Source organism: Nesoenas mayeri (assembly GCF_963082525.1).
Source record: "Nesoenas mayeri genome assembly, chromosome: 8".
Taxonomy (NCBI): Eukaryota; Metazoa; Chordata; class Aves; order Columbiformes; family Columbidae; genus Nesoenas; species Nesoenas mayeri.
In genome coordinates this window covers 6737849-6761922 of record NC_137554.1, presented here as the reverse complement: position 1 = coordinate 6761922, position 24074 = coordinate 6737849, and the positions used below count along the sequence as shown (strand labels likewise).

Here is a 24074-nt window from a genome sequence, read left to right as displayed (position 1 = left end):
CCAATGCTGACTTTGCCAACGCCTGGTACAGTCCATTTTCCAGCCAACACAAAGACATCTCTTCCACTTGTTTCTTTTTTCCCAGTTGTGTATATAGTGTATACTGTACCGTATATAACTTTAAAGTCTTTCCCTAAATTGTACACAAACCCAGATCATAAAAAGTTTACCATCTTCCCACTCACTGGTTCAGGAATTTCTACTAATAATGAAGTACTAAATATTGATCAGATAGGTTTATATCCATGATACAAAACATGAAGTATACAAGGACTTCAGCCAACTCTTGCTTGTTTACAATTGTGCATAGCAGACCTATAAACACCTAAGGATTCATAAAGTAACAACTATATAAGCAAAGATTAAGAGGCATTCTATTGAACTGGATAAAACTTTTAAATAGCGAGATTTAACATATAAATATTTGAAAAGTGTATTTTCTAATCTTTCATAGATTTAAAATGTTTCCTTCTCCACCGTGGGACAGAAAAGTGTATTCGATGGGGTAAATTAGATGTTCACATTACAGAAGACGTCTTAGGTGCTCCACACTCACCTCAGTGGAATTGCTCCATTTTCACCGGTGTACAGAATCCACTTGAGATGTGAAGAGTGAAAGTTTCATGAGGCAACATCCAGGCCTTCTAAAGGAATCTGCTATAAAGCCACAGAGAGAAGCAGCACTGCCTTACCACAGCGGACTTTCCGAATAAAGAGACAATCTGGGGAGAAACAACAATGGATTCTGGCACCGCCAGCCCACGGGGGCACAGAGAAGTGAATTACGAGGAGGCAGCCCCGAGTCAGAAGTCCTCAACATACCTAAGCAGAGAGCACCTAGAGCATCGCAGAAAATACGTCAAACTTCTAAGCTGCTCATGTTGTGGGGAAAAAAAGTTTGAAGCCAGTTGGATTTCAGTCTTTCCAGAAAGCGTGTGGTAGATTTAACTGAACATGTAAAAATCCCTAACTTTGATCCAATTGTCTTAGAGTTGGATGAAAGATTGTTAATTTTTTAGTATTTTCCACCAATTAAAAGCCACCACAGAGCAATTTCTTTTAAAACCTGCCTTTTTGCATTTACTAAAATGTAGTAGAGGGGAACTGGTGGTATTGACAAGTATTTATGTCTTGTCTCTACCAATCTGGATCTCTACCAACTCATTCCTTATCTTCTGAAGAGATGTGAATCAATGTTAGAAAACAGTTACACACTGTTTGTGGTCATTACTGATGTTAACAATTTAGTTCATGTAAATGAAAACAGTCAAGTTTCTATTAGTGACATACAGAGGTTGTGCAGACTTGTTTTATTTTCAAAACTCATGAACAGTAACATAGCCCTAATTTAAACATCTGTTTCAAAACCTTCAGTAAAAGTGTCAACATTTCCATGTTTCATTTGGAGATGGGTGGAAAGAGACAGCTGGGGTTGTACAAGAACTAATGCTGATCCTACTTACAGCTTGGCAGAAAAGCATCAGCTTTTAACTATAGAAACAAACTATTAAACCAACAGAGCTGACTGAATAAACTGAAGATCACATCGTACTGTTTAATACAAACAGTATGGAGCATGTATATGCTACCATTATTTACATGATGTAACAGGTGAAATTAAACCTTTGTTGTCGTAAATTGGAGAAAAATAACACTGCATGTACGCTAAATTACTCTCGAAAGCTCAACCTAGAATACTATCTACACAAAATTGTCATTACCAGCCCCAGCTTTGGCAAGAAAGCATAAAGAAGTGTTCACCACTCGGTTCCACCTGTCCATTGCTGCTACAGGTACTTATTTTTTTCCTAAGCTGCTAATGCTACTTATTAATATTGCTCTGATCATGGATTAGCAGTTTCAACCATTTAGATTTAACCAGCATAACAGAGTCTTGGCTGAGTGATCTGTAGAGCTAGAAATGAGCCAGGCTGCCAAGAACCTCAAAGAATAAAAGCCTGTAATGGACACAACTATAACACAATCAGTGCTGCTCTCAGGCTTCCTTGAATGTGCACCCAGCAGGGAAATATCTGATGACATTAATTAATGCACATCACAACCACATCATGAATCCAAGTAAGCCGCCAGCAATTCAGGAGAGTTAGGATCCAAAAATTACTTAAATCTCACTTTTGGTAAGTGACATTGTCAGAGTTAATAATTTCAATAACAATGTTAATAATCTATTATCAGCCTTGGTTTTAGAAAGGAAAATAAACCCCGTACTAAAACAAAAAGTTTCAGTCCTTTTATCCTATTAGAATATTGTGCACTGTAATTTAGCACATTCTTCAGTTTCCCAGCCTCAGTACTTAGGATGTAAGAATGCAATACCCATCAAGTTTGTGGAGCAAGTATGTTGAACAGAACAGAGTCCTATTACTGGATGGGAAATGCCACGTTGCAAACCAGAAGTATACAAAATTGTTTAACTACAAATTCTATATACATATATATATATATATATGTGACTTAGGCAGTTCTTACCTGCAGCATATTATATCTGTCTGGTCATCTATGTTCCAAATGAAGCAACTACTTAAAAGAATTACTAGTATGACCAGAGAACAAAGAACGTAAGATACTTGTGGATCTTACCTTGTTTAGTCTAATCAAAATAAGGCTGAGAAGAAACATAGCTGGTGTTTGTAAGTATCTATGATAGCATTTAATTGATAGAACTTCGCACAAACGTTTTAACTTTTTTAAATCCTTAAAGGATACTGAGAACAGGGGCTTTCAATAAGACTGTATTTCCTCCTCTATTTTAAGACAGGAGTTCCAGTAGGACTGGTTGTGACAGGAAGGGCCAAACTCCTTTACCAAGACTTACTGATCTTCTGAGCATCTGTCTATACTACATTAAGTGTTTGTATTTTGGCTTTGACACATGAAAAACATCGACCAGTAAAACCATCCGCTGGAAGTCCATGCAGCAGCAATACAACTCACTTTGCACAGTGACTTCAATTTTGGAATCGTGACTTGATAGGAAGCAGAAGGAGATCGCAGGGATTTTTATCCCGCTTCCTGTTACTGTTAAAATCAGTTTGTTGGCATATGAGGAAAATAAAAATACCTGGTTTTCCTGGATTGCTCTCTGAAGTGGTTCTAGATCCTTTTTACGCTTGGTCACAGCTTTTCTGGGAAGGGCTGCTTCTTGTTGACCTCAGCATATCAACTTTTCTTTGGATATAAAAAGCAGTTGAGACACTTTTTTGGAGCATGCCGTAAAGTACTTACTCAGGGAAATGCTATATAGTATTTCAGGAGCTGGCTGGGTGGATTTTCTTTTCTTTTTTTAATTCTCTAGGGCAGCAGGAGTGTGGAGACACTGATTTGCCTTTGATACAGCAATCAGGAATGACTAACAAGATTGTTGTACAGCTCCTCCCTTGGGTGAGCCACTAATTCCAGGGGAACCAAACAAGCACAGGACAGTTATACCTTCTAGACCCAAGGGGAGCAACAGTAAGCCTCTACTTGCACTCTTTACGTAACACAACAATTAACTGGAGGAGCCAGAAGGAAACAAATTGTGCCATCGAATAGCCCATTGCTGAGCAATGTGAGAAATGAAGAGCTGAGATCCTGTGCTGTGTGAGGTTAGCACCGTCATTTGTCCAGTTCACATGCCAAACAGTAAGTGGAAATATTAATAGCCAGGTTCTATAGGATTTGTTCAATAAGCAATATAGTAAGAACTATTGATGTCTTCTGCAAAGGAGGACTAGTATTTACTGACTGGAAAAGGAAAATTGTCTCTTATTGGTATTAACGCAGCATGTCCATGTCCCATATTTTTTAGGTCTAGCATATGAATTCAAGTGCACAGAATTTCACCCTGAATCATAGTAAATTTCACTGCTAAGATAAAACCTGTTGTATCCCTAAAGTGTGTTACCAATGAGTCAGACTAATGAGATGCACACACTAGAAAGGAATGGAGTGCATTTATTTATTTTACTGACTTCAGTTCATGAGCTGTTGGTTGTCTAGTCACCCCTCTGGACCTTCTTAAAAGCTTCATTAACCATATAAACTAATAAAGGGGACCAGGAGAACCTGTCAGCATGAGAGCTGCCACAACCACTACGACTCAGAGCTCTGAAAGTGGATCTCTATGGGACTGATGCTGTTGAAGTCAGGGATCCGCCAGGGAGTGCTTTTCAAATGCAAGGCTGACCAGATCTTCACATTCTTCTGTTCTTCTCCATTCACCTGAGTTTAGTGTCTTTCCCTTCCATTGTGCATTCCACTTTTTCTGTCAGCTGATACTACAGATACCATCCAGTCACGCATGCTATTCTCCCAAACCCCTGCCTATAAAGTACTTGCTACTGGATAATCCTGTCAGCCAGACACACAAGTAGTCATAAAGTATGTAAGCGACAAGTGGTGAAATAACACCATCTGTCGCGACAGGATGAGAGACCTGACAATTAAGCAGACTAGTACTTTTTAAAATCAGTCAGCTGTCCATGAATAGAGCAAAGCCCTTTACCAGGGCTACGGACTTCACTCCTTTAGCTCAGTAGCATCCAGATATACAGCTCCTGTAGTCACAATTCAAGAATGCATCATCACATTAGAGAAACCAAGTCATTGGGGAGTGGCACAAGCATCTCAAGGGCTTAAAGATTTGGTGGGTTTTCTAGGACTAAAATACTTTGAAAGACTCAAGGATTATAGGCCAAGAATAATACTTTTTTTTTAAAACAAAGAAAGTATGTTGAGGATCATAGAGCTTTAACTAAAGGCCAAGGAAAATAAGGTTTGGAAACCACTGTCATTTTCTTCTCTCAACAAAAACTAAATACCAGCCAGTTACACCCAGTATATTCAATAAATTAACACAAAGCATGACTCATTAATATAGCAGGTTTAGTTTATGCAAACATAGGGCTAGTGGCACCTACGAAGAAGTAGAGCTGATTCTTGGCCAAATACAAGCCCCCTCCAGGCTGCTAATTTCTTTTGGAACAGGCCCTCCAACAAAAATAATTCACAACTAATAGCACATTATCCAGTCAAGACAATGGTCTCCTCCAGGCTCGAAGCACAACTATACAAGGTTGAGAATTTCATGGCACACTGATACCTGTGCACAGCTCAACCAGAGTCTTCAAATTAAGCCAAGCCAGCCATATACCTTTTCTTCACCCATGTTCTGGCTCTTCAGCATTGAAGGTACAACCAGTCCCAAAGCTGGATTCATTTACTGCACTATGCATCCAGCTAAGGGACACTTCCCCCCCCGTGCTTGGATTTTTGACAATCAGACATGGATACTGGTTCTGAGCATTTACTAAAAATACTAGAACTACCACATGTGAGAATTAGAACACTGATACTCTCATTTGATTATCATCATGATACATATCACACAACTTCAGCACTGCTTGTGACGCTTGGACTGCAGGTCATACTGAGATTAGGGGTGAGTACTAGGAAAAGGACATACAAATGAAGATAAAGCTTCCACCCTACAAAGGGTAAATGGAAGTGAGTACAGACAGGATAAAGGTGGTAAGAACAACACTGGAGACCAAACCCCAGTTAGAGTGTCTGTTACTTCCATAATAAAGTAAACGAGTCAGGACTCAAAACCCACCCAAAACCACAACATCTGTTCAACACACCACAAACAGGCTTCATGAAGTTTTCAGCACAGATAACACAAAAAAGGCTGAGGGGAAGAGTGGAATAGTAATACCCTCTTGACATCAGAAAGCCTGCTCAAAAGCAGAGTACCACCGCATGGCAGAAAGGAGAAACAGTTATAACGTGGCTTGCCTTACTCTTCCAACAGCTTGAGGTTATCCTAAAGCTTGACATTGGGGAGACTAAAAAAGGTTCTTTAGCAATACAGGTTTTCATAGCCTTGTTAACTCCTCCACCAAATGACTTCTAGTTTCTATAGCACCTAAGCAACCTTCAGGAGAGCAAAATATCCTTCTTATCCCAACTTCATGAACGTCTGTTTTATTTCCATGTATTTCAGTAGAGATATAGGAGGTGACTGAGTATCTGCTTCCTTCTCCCAAACAGCCTTTATTAAATAATAAAGTGGTTTTTAAAACATAGTTTTGACGCACATTTTTGATTAGAAAAATATTCTTTTTTGCGAATCCTGGATTAGACAGATGTTAATGCTCCCTCATATTTTGAAGTAATTCCACATGCTATTTTCTGAAACATATACTCTGTTACCTCTCCGTAAGAAAATACAAGCATTCATACCAGTCCTATAGTTCTGCATTTTGAACATGAAAACAGTTGGAAAAGTTTAGTTTGCTATACATATATATATATATACACACCTCTAAATACACAAGATACTGCAATTCCTCAATTTAACACTATTCCTCTCACCTGAAGATGGTTACAAAAAATAGACCTAGTTGCCATATTTTTTTTTTAAACAAGTTGGACTATGGTTACAAGATTCTGGATTACAAAATGCTCAATTCCATTAGCTTTTAAACTAACAGGTATTTTAAGGATGATACGTTTTTGAAGTCATGTAGATTATAGCATCTGCCATCATAACAAAAGATAAGAGAAAGCTAAAAACCAACTTTGCACTTTTTACTTAAAAACCACATAAGAAATGCAATACAGAACATACTGAAATGGGAATTTTTTGAACAATATATAGTGTTAACAATAAGCATAAGCAGTAAGCAGCAATTTTTTTCATTTTCTGATACTGCCCCAGCAATTGTTTAGTTCCTTGTAGATTTATGACTACAATTGACAGTGTATGAAAGAGATCTACAGTTGAAAAACTTACTCAAACAGTATCTCCCAGAAGTTCTATTCCTTTGAGTAACAGAAATGGGATTCTTCTTGTGCTCATTAGAAAGTTACCGTAAATTAAATCCCAAATTCCATATTGTTTACTGCAGAAAATCACATATATGAAGATAACACTGCTACTTCTTAAGCTACCTAACAGAGCAGGTAACTATTAAATTTCCACAGGCAAAAGGCTGACAGCAAATCTTACATATTTTCTTAGGAAAACAAAATGAAAAACTCTGAAATGTAGTTAGAGCACTGTATTATGTTTTTAAACTCAAGTAATAAAGCACACCTGCAAAGCATTTCTTTCACCGAAATCATGCTGCAATCAAGGGAACCAGCCCTATTACTGTATTATAAAACTAGACTATTAGAGGGCTCTCCATTTTCCTATGCACCTTTTAACTCTAAAAGACAAATAACTCATATTTGTGTTCAAAAAAGACTCAATTCAAGCATATGAAAGTTTATGGGCAACCCCTATCCCATTTTGTGTCTTAAGGAAACTTTCCTTTAGCTAGGACCTGGGCTTTTCCTTCTTCTTCATAAGAGTAAAGTTCAGCCTTTGAAAACAATGAATACTTGAGATTGGCATGATCTTTAAACACCTGCACTAGACAAAAGCTGTTACAGTGTTCATGTGCACCCTTCCACTCAAGCATAGATCTACTCCCTAGGGTTTTAAGCTGTCACATCAGTACCACCCATCTTTGAGCTAAGCCTCGTTTGCAGAACACAGCCCATAGCACTTTCTAGGGAGAAGCGCAAAGTCCAAGCTCACAGAATCATTTAGGTTGGAAGGAATCTCTTTGGGATCGTGTAGTCTTAACACTCCTGCTCAAACATGGTCAGGTACAGGAGACTGCTCAGGCCAATGTCTAGTCAGGTTTTGAGTATCTCCAGGAATGGTGACTTCTCAACCTCTCTGGGAAACCTGTTGTGGTGTTTGACCAGCCTTCACAGTAAAAAGGTGTTTCCTCCTGTTCAGATGGAATCCCCTGTGTTTTAGTTTGTGTCCACTGCCACTTAGTCCTGTCACTGAGAGCTGCTGAGAAGGTCTTGGCTCCCCTGTCTTCGTTCCTTCCCATCAGGTATTTATAAGTAGTGAGTTGCTCCTCAGGGAGCAGGACTTTGCATTCCCCCTTGCTGAACTTTGTGAGAATCCTCTGTCCAATTCTCCACTCTATTGAGGTCCCTTCAAAAGGCGGTACATCATGTGGTGTTACCAAATGATTCACAAACTTGCTGACGATGCACTCCATCCCATAATCCAGGTCATTAAGGAAGATATTGAATAGCACTGGCCCCAGTATTGAGCCCTAGGGTACACCACTACTGACTTGCCTACAACTGGACTTTGTGCCACTGATTATACCCCTCCCCATGCCCCCTCATTTGGGGACTTTTTAACTGACCTCACTTTCCACTTATCTAACCTGTACTTCAGCAATCTACTACGGTCAAGCTAAACAACATGGCTGTTCTACTGTCACCCACAGAGCTAGTCACCTCACTGCAGAACGCAATGAGGTTGGTCAAGCACTATTTCCCCTTTGTAAATCTATGCTGACTGCTGCTGATCACCTTGTCCTTCCTGTGTTTGGAAATGCTTCCCAGGAAGATTTTTTTCCATCGCCTTCCCAAAGACTGAGGGGAAGCTGACTGGCCTGTAGCTCCTCAAACCTTTCTTCTTTTTCTTCTTCAAGATAGGAGGGATATTTGCTCTTTTCCAGTCTACCAGAACATCTCATCTCCATGACCATTCAAAGATAAAATTAATAGTGGCCTTGCAATGGCATTAGCCGGCTTCCTCAGCACTAGGGGTGCACCCTTATCTGGTCCTCCACTGCTGAGGTTCCAGACTTCCCTTCTGGTTTCAGGGGCCTGGAATTCCTGAAGGCTTGTTTTATTAGTAGAGACTGATGCAAAGAAGGCATTTCTCCATGTCATTTGTCACCAGTTTCCCTGCCCCGTATGACAGTAGGCCCACCATTTGCTGTTTCTCTATTTGTAGAATCCTTCTTTCTGTTCTCCCTGAAGGCTGAGGAACTATCCCATAGCAAATGGCTACTCTAGCTCCTCAAGCCACATGCCCTCTGCTAGACTAGCAATGCAGTCCTGATAGATTCTGGGGCAATAAAGAAAATGCTTTAATTGCACTGGGGACCAATTCAGGAGTCCAAGCTAGTTTTCCCTATGCTTATGCTTTGTGCAGTGGAAGGCAACATACCAAAACAATGTATTTCATGTTTTGCTCTTTAAAATATTTATACATTTGTGTATTTCTATTACTATCTCCAATTTCCGTATAAATAAGTAATGCTATAGATATGATAGGGATAGAAGAAACAAAGTACTTGGAGGCCCAAGTACTGTATAAGAAATATGCACTGACTTAGTAAAAACTGACTACATTTTACATTAGGCAAAATAATGAATAAACTTTTCTGATTAGGAAGATGTAAAATAAAATGAGTAGTTTTCCCTGTAAATTTTACTGCAGAAGTCACCTGTATGACTTGTACTTAACTCTTTTCTTCTCATGCAGCATTACAGTATTTCCCCCCCATCCCACAAAACAAAAAAACAAATATTCCACTAGTTGTTACAGATTGCACTTTTAAAGCACAGACTTGCCAGTCCTTCTGCATTTCCAGTGTCCTATTTAAACAGTTGTGATACACAGTCTTCATTTTATGAAACTGGAAGATTTCGCCTAAGTACTTCTTTTGATGCTGGAGAAATGTTATCAGGGAAAATTACTTCAAACTCTATAATTAAGTCTCCACGTTGGTCAGGATTTTTGGGAAATGGCAAACCATATCCTATAATTCTTCTTCTCATCCCAGGCTTCACAACTTCATTTACTGTCATGGGTATGGTTCTTCCTTCTATTGTTGGCACATTGATAGAGCTGCCACACAAAGCCTAAAGAAAAATCATATAATCAGAAAAGAAAATTGGTTAGAATTTGATTTGTAACTACAACTGAATTTGGATCATTTAGAAAAAGACTAGCATTCTAAACAGTATTTCCACTGTACATTACTGGGATGTAATAATTCAAATACAGTGTTCCTCTCCTAAAAAGGGAAGGCTTCAATTTGTCATTGAATATCATCGAATTTTCCAGTCTTGTGCACTGAAAGGTAATTGAGCTTATATATCCTTCAAAAACTTGGCCAAATAATAAGGTAGTTGAGCACAGAATGAACTCTTCACTCATGCTCCTCTAGAGATGCCCAGCTTCTCAGTTTCCATTGGAAATATAGAGTCCCCTTCCATTTTTCGTTTGCTTACATTGCACAGGGGTTTACTCTATTACCCTGTCTACCTATATTGTTTCAGATTTCAGAACAGCACTGAAGTATCTATAAGCAGAGGCATATCAATTTCACAGCTGTCTTAGGTGAATATTTGTGATGTTCAGATAAAAACAAACAGCTATTTTAGTGCATCAAAATTAAAACATTACAGATCTTCTGCTTTATCCAACAGTTTATTTTCATTAAGAGGATCTTTGATAATAACATTTTGATTCCTCCAGCTTAATCTGATTCAGCACACTTAGTCTATACTGATAATGTCCAATTTATATAACAATGCAATAAGCCTAAATAGGCTTTTATCTATCAAGGAACTATATTACCCACATCAACATTAAATAGTCTTTTCTCCCTCCTTGATCCTATATTTGGGGCACTTTATCTCAATTCAGGTGTATTTTTAGTTAAGAATATGTTAAGAAGAGAGTTCATAATGTACACAAAGAGCCTACAATGCAAGCAAGAGTTTATTTATCTACCTAATGCTACTTGAAAAGAAAAAAGACACTCCCCACACAGCTACATTGTATTTCATATTATGATTATGTAAAGCTTCAGACTCTTAAGAACTCTGCTCAGCTGTCTTTCTGATTTTTCCTTTTGAAAGGCAATATGTTTTGACTTGGAACAGAATTTTTAAAAGCTATACCACTTTTGTTGTTATATATAGCTACTATAACACCTGTTCACAATATTTTATCCTCATGAAATCAATCTCTATGTACTTTGAAAAAGGCAGACTTAGAATTTATTTGCAGTGAAAATATTTAAGACACTTCTACTTTGTCTTACAGAAGTAGCAATCATATCAAAGCAGTAAGGAGCACACTATACTGGATGCATTTGTTAATGGTATTTGTATTTGTTACTTCAGCCCATATATATTTAGCTACAAAGATAAAGTATGAAGATTTAAGATCTAACAATCTTTACTCTTACCCTTCCACTCTTATTCTCTTTCACCTCTGTAATAAACAGCTTTAAATAATACTCCATTTATATGAAAAATCTAATCCTTCCACTATAAATAAGCTACAATTTGACTTTACACTAGAGAAACTCTATTTAAAGAAAATGAAACTTTACTGCTGCCATACAGCTTGTGCAGCTAGCCATTCTATCATATTGTAACAAGTTTCAACACTTACAAGTTCTACCAAAAGCAAAACTTACCTCCCTTAAACTGATCTTAACAGGATAGATAATATTTGATCCATCTCTCTTGAAGTGAGAGTGAGGTTTATCTTTGATGATAAAAACAATATCAGCTGGAATTGTGTTGGGTGTTTCATCACCTTCTTTTGGAAAAGTGATTTTGGTGCCTTCTTTCCACCCTCTTTTTATCTCAATAGTAAGAATTTTGTCCTCTGTTCGGACACTTCTGCCATCTGGGTTAAGCCTTTTACGTGAAATCCTCATCCTTTTTGTGCAGCCATGATAAATCTCTTCCAATGACACTTTAAGTTCATGGATTACAGGGGGATCTTGTTTACGACGTAACTGGCTACCAACTGTATTCCTTTCCCTAGGAAAACCATTCATACTAAAACTAGTGAAGGATCCAAATGGATCACCATCCACCTCCATGTCTTCAGTGTCTCTGCCACCAGGCATCCGCCTTCCAAAGAAGATCTCAAAAGGATTTGTGCCACCAAAGAAAGCTGCAAATGTAGCATGTGGGTCGCCATGGAAGGAGTACCGGAAGGTACCACCCTGTCCATCAGGTCCTCCAGCTCCTCCTTTCAGACCTAAATAAGACAAATAAGCAAGGTTATAAACAAGTATTAGCATAAGCCTTCCTATTGTGTAATGATACTAGAACCGGTGAGCTGACAAGGTCTTTGCAGTAGAGTGAAAGGTCCTCTTTTCAATGAGAACTCAGCATCAGACCATGCAGTACCAACTAGCAAATCAATAGCTTGAACAGCAACAATGTTTCTGAAGCTCTTCTTTATTTAGAAGAACAAGTATTCTGACACCCTCAATTTTATTTCATATGATTGAAGCCAGTTATTCCAAGAATTAGCATTTTAAAACAGCAGACAGCTCTGCCTGACTTGATCTTTTCTTGTTCTGCAAAGCCTGTTGGGAGTTGCATCCCTCTTCAAGATCACTTCTGAGGAAAGTTATGCAGTATCATATGCAACATTTTCCATAGTCTCCATACATAACTTTAACCCCGTGTTAATTAGCTTTCTCTCTGTTTTCCTGCAATTCAGTTTGAGTAAAAGGTAATATGCCAATAGCCAAGCAGCCATATGCTTCCTTAACGTTAAATTCAGAATCCCAAACTTATCACATCTTGTGTTCCTGTGATATAAAATAGGTGAGAAACCTGGGAACTTTCTTCAATCCAGCTACAAATGCAAATAGCCTGGAAGTTCCTAAGACCTATTTGGGCACAAAAATCTTGTATATGCTGTCACCAGGTCTGTACGGGGGAAAAAAAATAAAATATCAGACTGTTCTCTCATATTTGTTCTTTTTCTTCTACCTTCCACAAGGACAGATCTATATTTCATTTCTTCCTTACAATTCTCACTGGACAGTCCCTTTAACTTCTTGCCCTCTCATTCCAAACCCAGCTAAAATCTATTTTCTTAAACGCCTCTTTCCCAATAGGCTCCTTCTCAATATTTCCTCATAATAGTGCTCTCCTGCACTGACCATTCCAGGATACCTTCTCAGATCTTTAAGACAGAAGACTGAAAGTCTTCTTAAGAGACTTTTATTTCTAAACTTACAATGTTCTGGGTTTTTGGTTGTGTTTTTTTTTTCCAGTCTCACAGGAGCTCAGCACTACAACTGCTATCCTACTGCCACAGCCATACAAACATGAAGGCATGCATTAATGAAGCATACATTTCTCCAAATCTGACAGCTTGGGGGGGCTTTCTTTGACTCAGTGTTTCATAGCTTCCACGTATAAGCTTAATACTGGTTATCAACACTAATCAAGTAAGACAACAGAATGAGAACACTTTCCCCACCTCAATACCAGGACCATATTAAAAGTACTTGGCAACATCTAGTGCATCCTTCTGTCCTAGTACTGCTAATGTCAAACAAGCAGATGAGTGGACCCAATCTGCGATAGCAGAAGGACACCTCCTGGAATAGCTAGCCAAAAGTTATTATTGAAGGTACATCAAGTTCCCGGCTGTAGAAACACTGAGGTTTCCTCCTTCCTTCCACCCCACCCCCCGCCTTTCCCTTACAACTACGAGTTATACTCTCAGAGCTTAGAGAGCAACTGAGGAATCAGGAGGTATTTCCAGATTCAGCATTCTAAAAATTCGTACTTTGGTTTAATATTATGCCCCAAATAAATGGAAATCTACATTTTGAACTTCTGCCTTCAACTATGCAATACTACGGTCCCAAAGGCTGCATTGCTTTATATGCTTTACTTCAATCTCTTTGGTAAAAGTGACTAAACTGGTATTTTGGGAAAGTAGTTAGGATGAGCTGCTGCACAGGATTCTATGTAAATGAGACCACAGAGTAAATAGGTTTATAATGATATACAGAAAGAAGGCAGGGGGTGAGGAGGCAGAAGTGTAAGAAGGCAAAACAGCCAAGAGGCAACCAAGGTCTCTGGTACCCACAAAAACACTTTCTTCCTAGAAGGTTTCGGTAACAGCACTAAAGCTTTGAACACAAGCAAAGGAATAAAAGACCAAAAAACCCTGTATCCTCTGTAGAAGCTGAAGGTCTTCTACATGAATTTATGGAATTTAACAATTATATTAAGTCCTACAGATAACAGAGGACCAAATTTTACCATGCATTCATTAGAACCTACAATTTTTCCCAAAATACTGCTATTTAAGTGTCTTCCTTTATATTAGTAAAAACCATGGCCATAAGTAAATGGACCTACTTGTCACAGCAGAAGCAATTATTCCATGAGGAATTTCTGGTACCGTATATTTAAGGGGAAGGACATTAATGACTTTCTGTTGCTCAATCATAAGACTGTAAACTGTGTTGGGTCAAAAATAAAAAAAAAGCGCCATCCTCTCCAGATAACCATTTTAGGATAAATATGACATTTCTGAGGCCTCATTCTCTTGGCATGTTATCACTGTTTACAATTAAAGCTAAAAAATTGTTCTGGTATTTCATGACATCAGCCAAATTCTTTCCTTTCCAGGCAGGAAGCCAAGGCCAACTACAAACTGGACACCTGGGCTTCTACTCAGAAGGACTGTCCTACCTAGAGCAAGCAGATTGCCATTTAGCAAAAATTTAAGAAAAGAATACATCTCTTTTCAACTGCACCTCAAGTGCTAGGACAGAGGAAGACAGCAGTAAGAGATCCCAGAAAGTTATTTATGGATAATACAAACATTTACAATACAGTAACTTTTTGCCTGTTAGGTATATGTAGTTTAAAAAAACCCCACACAACAAAACACAACAACAACAACTAACAAAAACACACCAAACCCCATAAACAAACAAAAAACACAACCCATACACATTACAGTAAGAAATTAAAACTAGATCAGCATTAAAACAGTGCAATATATTTTACATTTTAAAAGATGATGAGTCAAGCTTCCAAGCAGCACAAATACATTGCCTAAAAATCAACACGATGTTTTTGTGTATAATCTATACTTATTTCGCTTCAAGTAGCATAATGAAAGTGACTGATCAGAGTGTAACAGAGACATACATACCTTCCTCCCCAAACTGATCATAAATGTCTCTCTTTTTGGGATCACTCAGCACTTCATAGGCTTCTGCAATCTCTTTGAATTTTTCCTCTGCGTGGGGAGATTTGTTCTTATCTGGATGCCATTTAAGCGCTTGTTTTCTGTAAGCCTTTTTGATATCCTCATCAGAAGCACCCTTTTCAATTCCCAGGATAGAATAATAATCCTTTCCCATCCTGAGTGTTGGAGGAATTCAGATCTTCCTTGCTATAAAGCAAGCAGTGTCCAGTGTCTTAGCAACGAGATGCTAGAAAAGGAAAAATAAAAATCAAATTTGGAATTCAAACAAACAGAACTGTTACAAATCAACAAACTCACTCCCTGGTACATTAAAGAAACACGAGACAGCTTCTCCGTATTTCATTCCTTCCCCTGTTGCTCATTTATAAATAATTATACGCACTGGACAAGGCACACCCCACTCTAAAGTCCTCCCATCCACAGTACGTGTCACCGCTCTTTCTAGAACGACAAATAATACACGACGTCACTTCCCTGACTGCCCAGCTGAACCGTCGGCACAGCTTTCACTCTCACACACAAGCATGCGTGCGCGCACGCACGCAGAAAATGCTCAACTTTTATTTGACCCTTTCTCAAGCAATTACAAAGTTTAAAGGTTTAATAGTGCGATACAACACCTTTCACCACCAGGGCTGAAGGCAGTTAGCTCTAAAACATAATTGCCCCAACAGAAACATAGTAGCCCTTATAAAGTAACTACAACATTTTACTTCAGTTTCTATAGAGACAGCTGTATGTGTAACTGTTTTCCAAATATACCAACATGGACTTGTACCCTTTCCAGCAAAGACTACATAGTATTTTACAGCCAAGTTAATACAAAGTTTCAGAAAGCATAATTTCATTTCTTTAAAAATCAGGGCACCCTCAACCACAGCTGACTGCAGCCATGTACTATTGAGCAGTAACAAATCAAATCTGAGCAAAAATTACCACTCAGTTATGCACAACTCAAGCCACTCAATTAAAGCAAAAGGAAACTGGGTTTCCCCCCTCGCCCCTTCTACATGAGAGGCAATATCAAGACTGTTACACAAGCATGGCAACATAGCAAGCAAATAGTAATATCTCATCAGATGAAAGCTAACAGAAAAATACCTGGTTCCTACACATGTTTTATAATACATAGTGCAAATTTTACTAGTGAAGTATTTCTCATGCTCTGCAGAGGGATAGTATGAAGTTTCAGCCTGCATACTTTCCTTTGGCTCTTGACTAAGAGCTATAGGTCAAGAAATTATCCTTACTTGTCAGTATGGTGATAAACTTCAAGGCTGATTAGTATAGATTGAAAAATGCTCCTCTCTGGAATAAAGTATTAAAATATGCCAGTTTTGGTCATATCTAGAAGGTACCTGGATGAAGACACCTGTAGATTCAATTGACTTTCTCCTAGTGATAGTGAAGTTTAACCAAGCAGCCAAAGGAACATCAAACTCAAGAGGAAAACACTAACCAGCTGATTCAGGAAACATTATATTTGAAGTTGTTTTCCAGAACCTGCTCTAACTTCAAAGGGGGCTGATCAGAAGAGACAGAAAGTTTCTCCTTAATCAAGGAGTACCAGAAAAATATTAGAGACTTTAAAAAAAATAAATACCACACCTGTGTCATCCCCCTATTCCTCACATCATATCTGTTCCAATTTCTGCACTAGAATTGACCAGATTCTCTCAATATATCCAGAATTTGCTTAAATATTTTATTTTTAAACTCCCCCTGGCATAGGGGTGGGAAATATGACGACAGAACAGTAAAAGCATGCGATTTCACCACAATATTTGAGAAAGCAAGAACTTCTGCGTACCCGTAGTTCTTATTTCAAATGTCACATTGGCCAGAGGCTGCTGAAAGAAGGAATCAGCTCTCCTTGTCACCAAGTCTCCCAGAATTTACTTGCATTTTTGGAACACTGGGAGCCACAAGGTTACAGAATCAATTATCTTTACAGCTGGAGAAGGAAATTGTTGCTCAACTCCACACGAAATAACACTAGTCTTTTAGTAAACATCCTTTTAATCTTTCTTTTAAAAGTGCTGCTTTTAAAATTTTCCTATTAGTATTTAAGACAAATTTTTGTAGACTCATGTCCTAAATTTAGCACTTTCTCCACAACAGAATTCTGAAAGCAGTAGGTACATAGCTTGAATTAAAGCACAACTTCAGTAGATTTCATGTGAAATTTATAATAACCCTGACTAGGAAGCTACTTACACAAGTTTTAGTGGGGAACTTTACCACACTCACGAAACAGTTGCAAATCCAAATCCAGCAGTTACAATAACTCTGCACTACAATAGCAAACAAACTTCATCACTATTGACAGAGTAAGACTTAGAGCAGCCTGAAATTCTCTTGCAAAACTAGCAGTAGAAGGAGTTACTATGCTCAGCTGTGCTCCCATGGCATGGGGTTTGAGCAACCTCTGGTTGGGCCATAACTTACATTCCTTGAAGTACTCCCAGCAGTGAGTGTGTGAGGAGGACCCTGTAATATTCATGTCACTGTGTTGCCATATAATAGAACTGTCAGAAGAGCAATAATAGCTCAGACTAGTTTCAGGACTGTATTTTTCAATACATTTTTCAAAACTGCTGATTGATTGAAGTGGCAGAGAGTGCATATGGTAGTTTAAAAAACAAAGTAAAAGAAATTTCCCATTCGCGAATATTTTATTAAACACCTCAAAAGAATAAACACCTTAAAAGAATACTCCAGGAGCTGCAAATCAGCAAGGCTTAGCGCTCCCCTCTTCTGCCCTGTTTTGTGAAACATAATATTTAACTTCCCAGTTTTCATTAAAAGACCAAATAGTCATGATTTCTTCTTAAATCAAAAGTTTCTTCCTCTCAAATGGTCAAAAGTCACAGGAGAAATTCTGGTAACAACAAAGAAGTCACAATGGAATTTTTGCTGACAATCACAGTGAGCAAGTGTTCAGGCATCTTTTCTCTCCCTACAGAGGGGAATGTGCTATTCTGGCATTAGTATTAAGTTATACCCTAATTAGGTAAGTTATTCCCTAAAAATGAAATTACTTAAGATTCTGAGTGAAATGTTCAGCAATGACTACATTAATTCTGCTTCCTACCCTGCATGCAATCTTCATGTCAGAACTAATTTACAGTCTGGAATCTCATATCTTCTAATAGCTGATGGGATAACTGGAGCAATAGATTGGAGAAACACAACTTAGAATTAGTGAATACTTTTTAAAAATTAAAATACTAGTGTCCATGAGATTAACATCTAGTGATCAATGCTAATGATCATTTGAGTACATCTGATCACACCAGCACTTCTTCAGACAGGGAAATCCATCTTGTGTGATAAGTTTTTAGAATCCTCCAAACTTCTAGTATTAGAGTTAAATCACAGCTGCTAGATTTTTAGAACTCTGAATATTTGATCTTTGCAAGTCTTTACTGCTCATTTTGTTACTTGATCCCATGTTCCTCTTCAGAGTTACTAACAAAAGAAAGGAAAATCCTTCATGTATTCCCCACAAGGATGTCTGGCATTGTAGTTGTTTCAAATAAGCACAGAAAACAAAACAGCTTTTAAGAAAAGGAACTACATATTTCGTTTTACTGCTATAGTCTTCTCCATTACCATAAATACCTAGAAGCAGAAGTATTTAAAAAAAAAAAACAAACTCTTCTAAACTGTGAAAAGATTCCACTTCCAATACAGTAGGAAAGGTCTTATAGAGGGATCTGGGTAGATTAGAGTGTTGAGCAATCACCATCAAAATTAAATTTTACAAGAGTGAGTGCTGGATTCCCTACCTGGGACAGGGTAATCCTGGCTATACATACAAATTGAGGCATGAGAGGCTGGAGATTGGCCCCAGGGAAAGAGAATTGCGGGTTTGGGTTTATGGCAAGTTTAATAAGTCAACAGTGTGTGGTGGGAGCCAAAAGGGCCAAACGTGTCCTGGAGTACATCAAGCACAACACAGCCAGCTGGTTGAGGGAGGTGGCTGTCCCCTCTACACTGCACTGCTGTGGTCCCACCTCGACTACTGTGTGCAGTTTTGGGTGCCTCAATATAAGGAGGACATCAAACTATTAGTGTGTCCAGAGGAAGGCAACTATTATAAGATGGTGAAAGGCCTTGAGGACAAGACTTAGGAGGAGCAGCTGAGGTCACTTGGTTTGTTCGGCTTGGAGAAGGCTGAGGGATGACCTCATCACAGTCTACAACTTCCTCTGCAGGGGCAGTGGAGAGGGAGGTGCTGATGATCTCTCTCTGGTGACCAGCGACAGGACATAATAGAACAGAATAAAGCTGCATCAGAGGAAGTTCAGATTGAACATGAGGAAAAGGTACTTCACTATGAGGGTGGTTGGTCAATGGAACAAAGTCCCCAGGGAAAAGCGGTCACGGCTTCAAGCCTTCCTCATTCTACCACACCACCCTTCCTCTGAATGATATATCACGTTATGGATGAACTATCTAGATCATCACTTCTTTGTTTACAAGGTCTCCAAATAAAACAGCTGCATTCCATTTCAGAGACAGAGAAAGAATTTTTTTATCATCACTGTAGCATCAAATGGTATCTATGACGCTTTTGCTTATAGTCAATTCTGTAAACCAATTTTCTGCCAAACCAGGCAGTCTCAGATGTGTCTTCCTGTTCTTTTAAGCCACCTTAAGGTACACATTACACACTGAGAAAGTCAGCAGCCTGTATTTGTTCAGAGCTTCCTTCCAGCAGGGTTATTTGTTACAGTCCAAGTTACAAAAACAAATACATCAAATGGGAATTTCAGTTTAAGCTTTTTAAAGTTAACTGGGTAGAAAATAATAATAATAATAATAAAAAAAATCAGTGCATCTTCAGCTGTAACAAATTATTCAAAAGCCAAATAGACAATTTATTAACATATTTTATTAATTCTCAGGAAGACTGAATAATATTTGGAAACCATACAGAACTTGCCCACTCTTACCTACAGAAGATTTTGTGTGTTCTTTGATCAGAAAGAAGAAAATGACATTCACTTCTGTAATACCAGACTTCCTCTTTTAACCTAAAAATGTTTATAGAATTTACAGTAGGAAGCTGAAAATTGTTCCTACAACAGTTCACCTTCACTTCTGAGACTGAGTTCGACTACTCATATTCAGCATTCCATCTGAGTTTCAGCGCAATAATTAGTGTTTTAAAGCATCTTTCCCGTTATTCTCTCTGAACAACCATAATTTAACTCACAGACATATGAACAAGTGCTACGCTTCATAAGTTGGGCAGAATAGTGGGGAGTAAGGTCATGTCACTTCCAGGTCTTTTAAACAGTTGCATCGATACTATTAATAATAAATTAATTATATGAACTTTGAATTAATTGCATTTTTTAAAAGAAGCCTTCATAAGAACAATTGAAATAAGATACAGCTAAGGAAATGTTCACAGTAATAGTTACACAGAACTCAAACTCCAGATCAATCATAACTAGCACCAGGATAATGTTATTTTAAGGAAAAGCTTCTAAGCAGAACAGCGTTATTATTCTTTGAAGTATCTGTAGTTGAATGAAAATGTTCATTATTTCCTTTCAATTAAGCCATTTCTTCTGTATTCCTCACCTATTAAACCTAAGAATCAAAACTGAAAAAGACAGGAGGAGACCACAGAACAAGTTAAAGAGCAAACAAAACCACAAAGGCAAATTCCAGACAGATCACAACTATAAATATACATGTGCATGTAAATGTCAAGGCAGAGGAGCCAAATCCCTAACCAGAAAAAGCTCTTTCACAATTAACTATCATAATATTTGCAAACCCACATTAATGAATGGAATAAACTGTCATTTGTCTACAGTGGTTTTGAAGAAAGCACATCCCTACACAAAAGTAAAATTTCCTGTAAGATCATCCATTATTTTCCCAGAGAAAAAAATTCTGACAATGACTTTTCTTTCCACCATCTTTAACTGTATGTAGTTGTTGACTGTGCTACATTTATACTTTTGGACTGTGAACAGGACCTTGTACAAGCAAACCCCATCAAATAATTCATTAAACAGAGTTTCACTACAGAAATATTCAGTAGCTGGTCTCAAATACAGAAATAAATTTTAGAGTTTACAACAGAGGCCTCAATAGTTCATATATTTTATATATATATATTTATATATATATCTCTCTAATAGAAAATGCAAAGTTAAACCTGCAGAGCATAACAGTTCTTTCTAATCCTTCAATGGCCCTAAAAGAAAAGGTCCATTTAGTCACACATTTCATACCCCAATTTATCAAATTTTAATTTCAGTTCTCTGCAGAAATATGTTGTTACCATGAAAGAAGTTAAAAGTTCATTGTACATAAGGATCCTTGGGGCTGATTTTATATCTAAATAAATAATCACACAAAGTGAAATACCACATAAAAACTTCAAAAAATAAGGAAATCATAAAGCTACAATAGACAATGACACTAACTTTGTTAAACAGCATACTTGAGCTACTAGGCACATTTATTTTCTATTTTCATATTGTAGATATTGTGTCTTTGAGACACTACTTGTAAGAGATTCAAATTGAAACACACCTTGAAGTATTTACCACTTTGTGTACTACATACATTGTAATTTATTTCCTGATGCACATGCAACAGGGCTATTTAATGCAATTCCACTGACACTCAAAGCTTACATTAAAAAGTCTTGTTGACTTTTTGATTAGTTCACAGATTAAAATGGAGGAAATGTAGTGGAATAGGTATAGTCATGTTTTACAAAAATATCTGGCTTCCATTAGAGATACAGCTAAGTCACTGTGAAACAGTACTTCATAGGACACACACCTGCTATACTTTCTATATTTAAAAGTCAATAGTATTGTCCAGAAAAAAAAATGGTCTGATTATTTTTGGTTCGAGAAAATATATTAAACAAAAAAAACAGAATACAAAGTTACCAAAGGCAAATTAATTATATTTAAGTTATACCAACCCTTGCACCAACAAAAATATTTTATATCAGATTGGCAGTACTGCTTCAAAATAATGTTTATAATATTACTGGAATATACAGGAAGTTATGCTTCTGCCAACAGGCCAAATAACATGTTTTTAAGGTCTCCTGTGGGTATGCGTACTTTAAACATGTATTCCAGAGTCGACAAGAATATACAGCTCAAATTCAAATGTTAAATCTCAAAATGCATACTGCTATCATTCAGAAATATAGTGTTACCACTTCTGAACTTTCCCAATTAATTTTTAAGCCTATGATTCACGCAGCCTTCAATTCTATTTGGCAACAAGACAGAAGGTACTGTTACCAATTTTTTTTCATAAGCTTTTTCTTGCTGCTTTTGTAACAATAGACCAAAAGCTAGCAACACTATGCACAACTGAAAATGTCCATCATATTTTCACTTTAAAACTTACTATTGTTTATGATATATTAATTTCTACAGTTAGGTTCTTCTCTTTAGAAATTGTTCCCACTATATATACTATGCCCTACACAGAAGTACCTACAATACCAGAAAATCAACTGATCTAAATCTCAAGTAGATTTTATATTAAACAAGTTTACAACTATCTTCAAAAACATGACTACAACACTAGTCATGCATGTACATGGATCCTTCATCACAACATAGCAAACTAATATATCATTAACATAAAGAATTGCTTTCTCATAGCCGATTCCTGTCTACTAAGTCACAATCTCTATTATGTGAGCTGAAGAACAAAAATACACTTGGAAGAATTTTCCAAATTTAACTTTCCATGCCTGAGAGGGAATGAACACCATCTTGCAAGTAGGCAAAGCGTTTAGGACTCACCTGTGATGCCCTGCACTGATGAAAACACAACTAACCCCCCCTTACATCACAATGGTGTGATTAGCTCCTTCAGTCAAGTACTAGACTGCACTTGGAAAAAAGGAAACATCTGAAAGCATGGCCAGAGAAAGAAACATGCACACAAAGCATTTTCATCTCCAGATTAAGGCTTCACTCTTCTGAAAGAATACAAATTTCAGAAGTCCTTTTTATTTAGATTCAGTGACCATTTCAATTCGCACCCACATAAATTTCTGTAAACATGCTCTTCTTCAAAATTAGTTGTTTGGTCAAACAGAAGAAATGTCAATCACACAAAACATTTAACATTACTGACTATGCCTATTTACCACACTCACTGTTACAAACTGCAAGTAGTTAATGACATTGTTGCCATACACACTTCTATAAACATCTATATAAAAAGGGGTACAGTGTTGGCAGGAGGAATATCCTCTCACTGTTGTTACCAAAAAAATCAAATTAATAAGGAAGCTCAAGTACTGTTTTCTCCAAGAAAGTGCTCTGTTTTGACAGGTTCTGCACAATTTACTATTAAGTTATCAGTTTGAGGCAAAGAAAACAGTTCAAAGTTCTTCCTTTCAATTTTGTGTATGATAAGCCTGGATTTTTGTCCCAACCACTTTTGGCTCAGGAATTTATCCAAGACTAAAGGAATTCTGTCCTGAAACAGCCCATGGTCAAATGTGGAGTTAAGACTTAATTTATCACACTGTAGCAACCAGATTTCTCCCATGCCAACCTTCCCATGTTGCTTCTATAACAAGTAAATATGTCTATATAATGAGCAGTTCAAGGCTTCATAATCGTTCAGTTTCCCCTTAAACACTAGTTGCTTTTTATTTTATTGTATTAACACTTCAGTTTTATAGCCTTTCTGGTAATTGTTTTAAGAAACAACATACTACTGCAATACAAGTTTTTCAGATTCTCAAGTGCTAACATACTCAGATGCTGAGTATGTTTTCAATATTGTCACACAGGAGTATTTTATTGGTTATACATGTGACACGGGCTTCCATGTTACACTTTTCTCAGTATGAATATTATACCACATAACAAAACAGATATTGCTTAAAAAAAAGGTAAAAGTACTACTGCTTAATTCTGAAAAGTGTCAAAAAGAATATAAGGCTGCTTGGTAGCCAGGACAAAAAAAAAAGACATTAAGTGTAAGAAGTTCGTAGGAAAGGAATAGAGAACAAAACACAAAACATTATATTAGTATCATGTAAACAATATAGCACCTATATACATGTAACTACCCCTACATTTATGCAGTCCCAAAAATTACATTTGGCCTTTTGAGGGTAACCTCGAGGCTGATGTGGCCCCGGTGAAAATGGGTTTGACATGCCTGA

The 24074-nt window shown here is 37.5% G+C and overlaps 1 protein-coding gene across 1 annotated transcript in view; it reads right to left on the bottom strand.

The window, feature by feature from the left end:
* Positions 1 to 6037: 6037 nt before the first annotated feature.
* Positions 6038 to 24074, bottom strand: part of DNAJB4 (DnaJ heat shock protein family (Hsp40) member B4) — a 28621-nt gene continuing 10584 nt past the window's right edge. Inside the window, exons 2-4 of the mRNA XM_080348621.1 lie at positions 14825 to 15107; positions 11310 to 11884; positions 6038 to 9738 (exon numbers count right to left, since the gene is read on the bottom strand). Of these exons, the coding sequence (XP_080204747.1) occupies positions 9505 to 9738; positions 11310 to 11884; positions 14825 to 15035 (1020 nt within the window). The 5' untranslated portion in view covers positions 15036 to 15107 and the 3' untranslated portion in view covers positions 6038 to 9504. The remainder of the gene's footprint in view (positions 9739 to 11309; positions 11885 to 14824; positions 15108 to 24074) is intronic.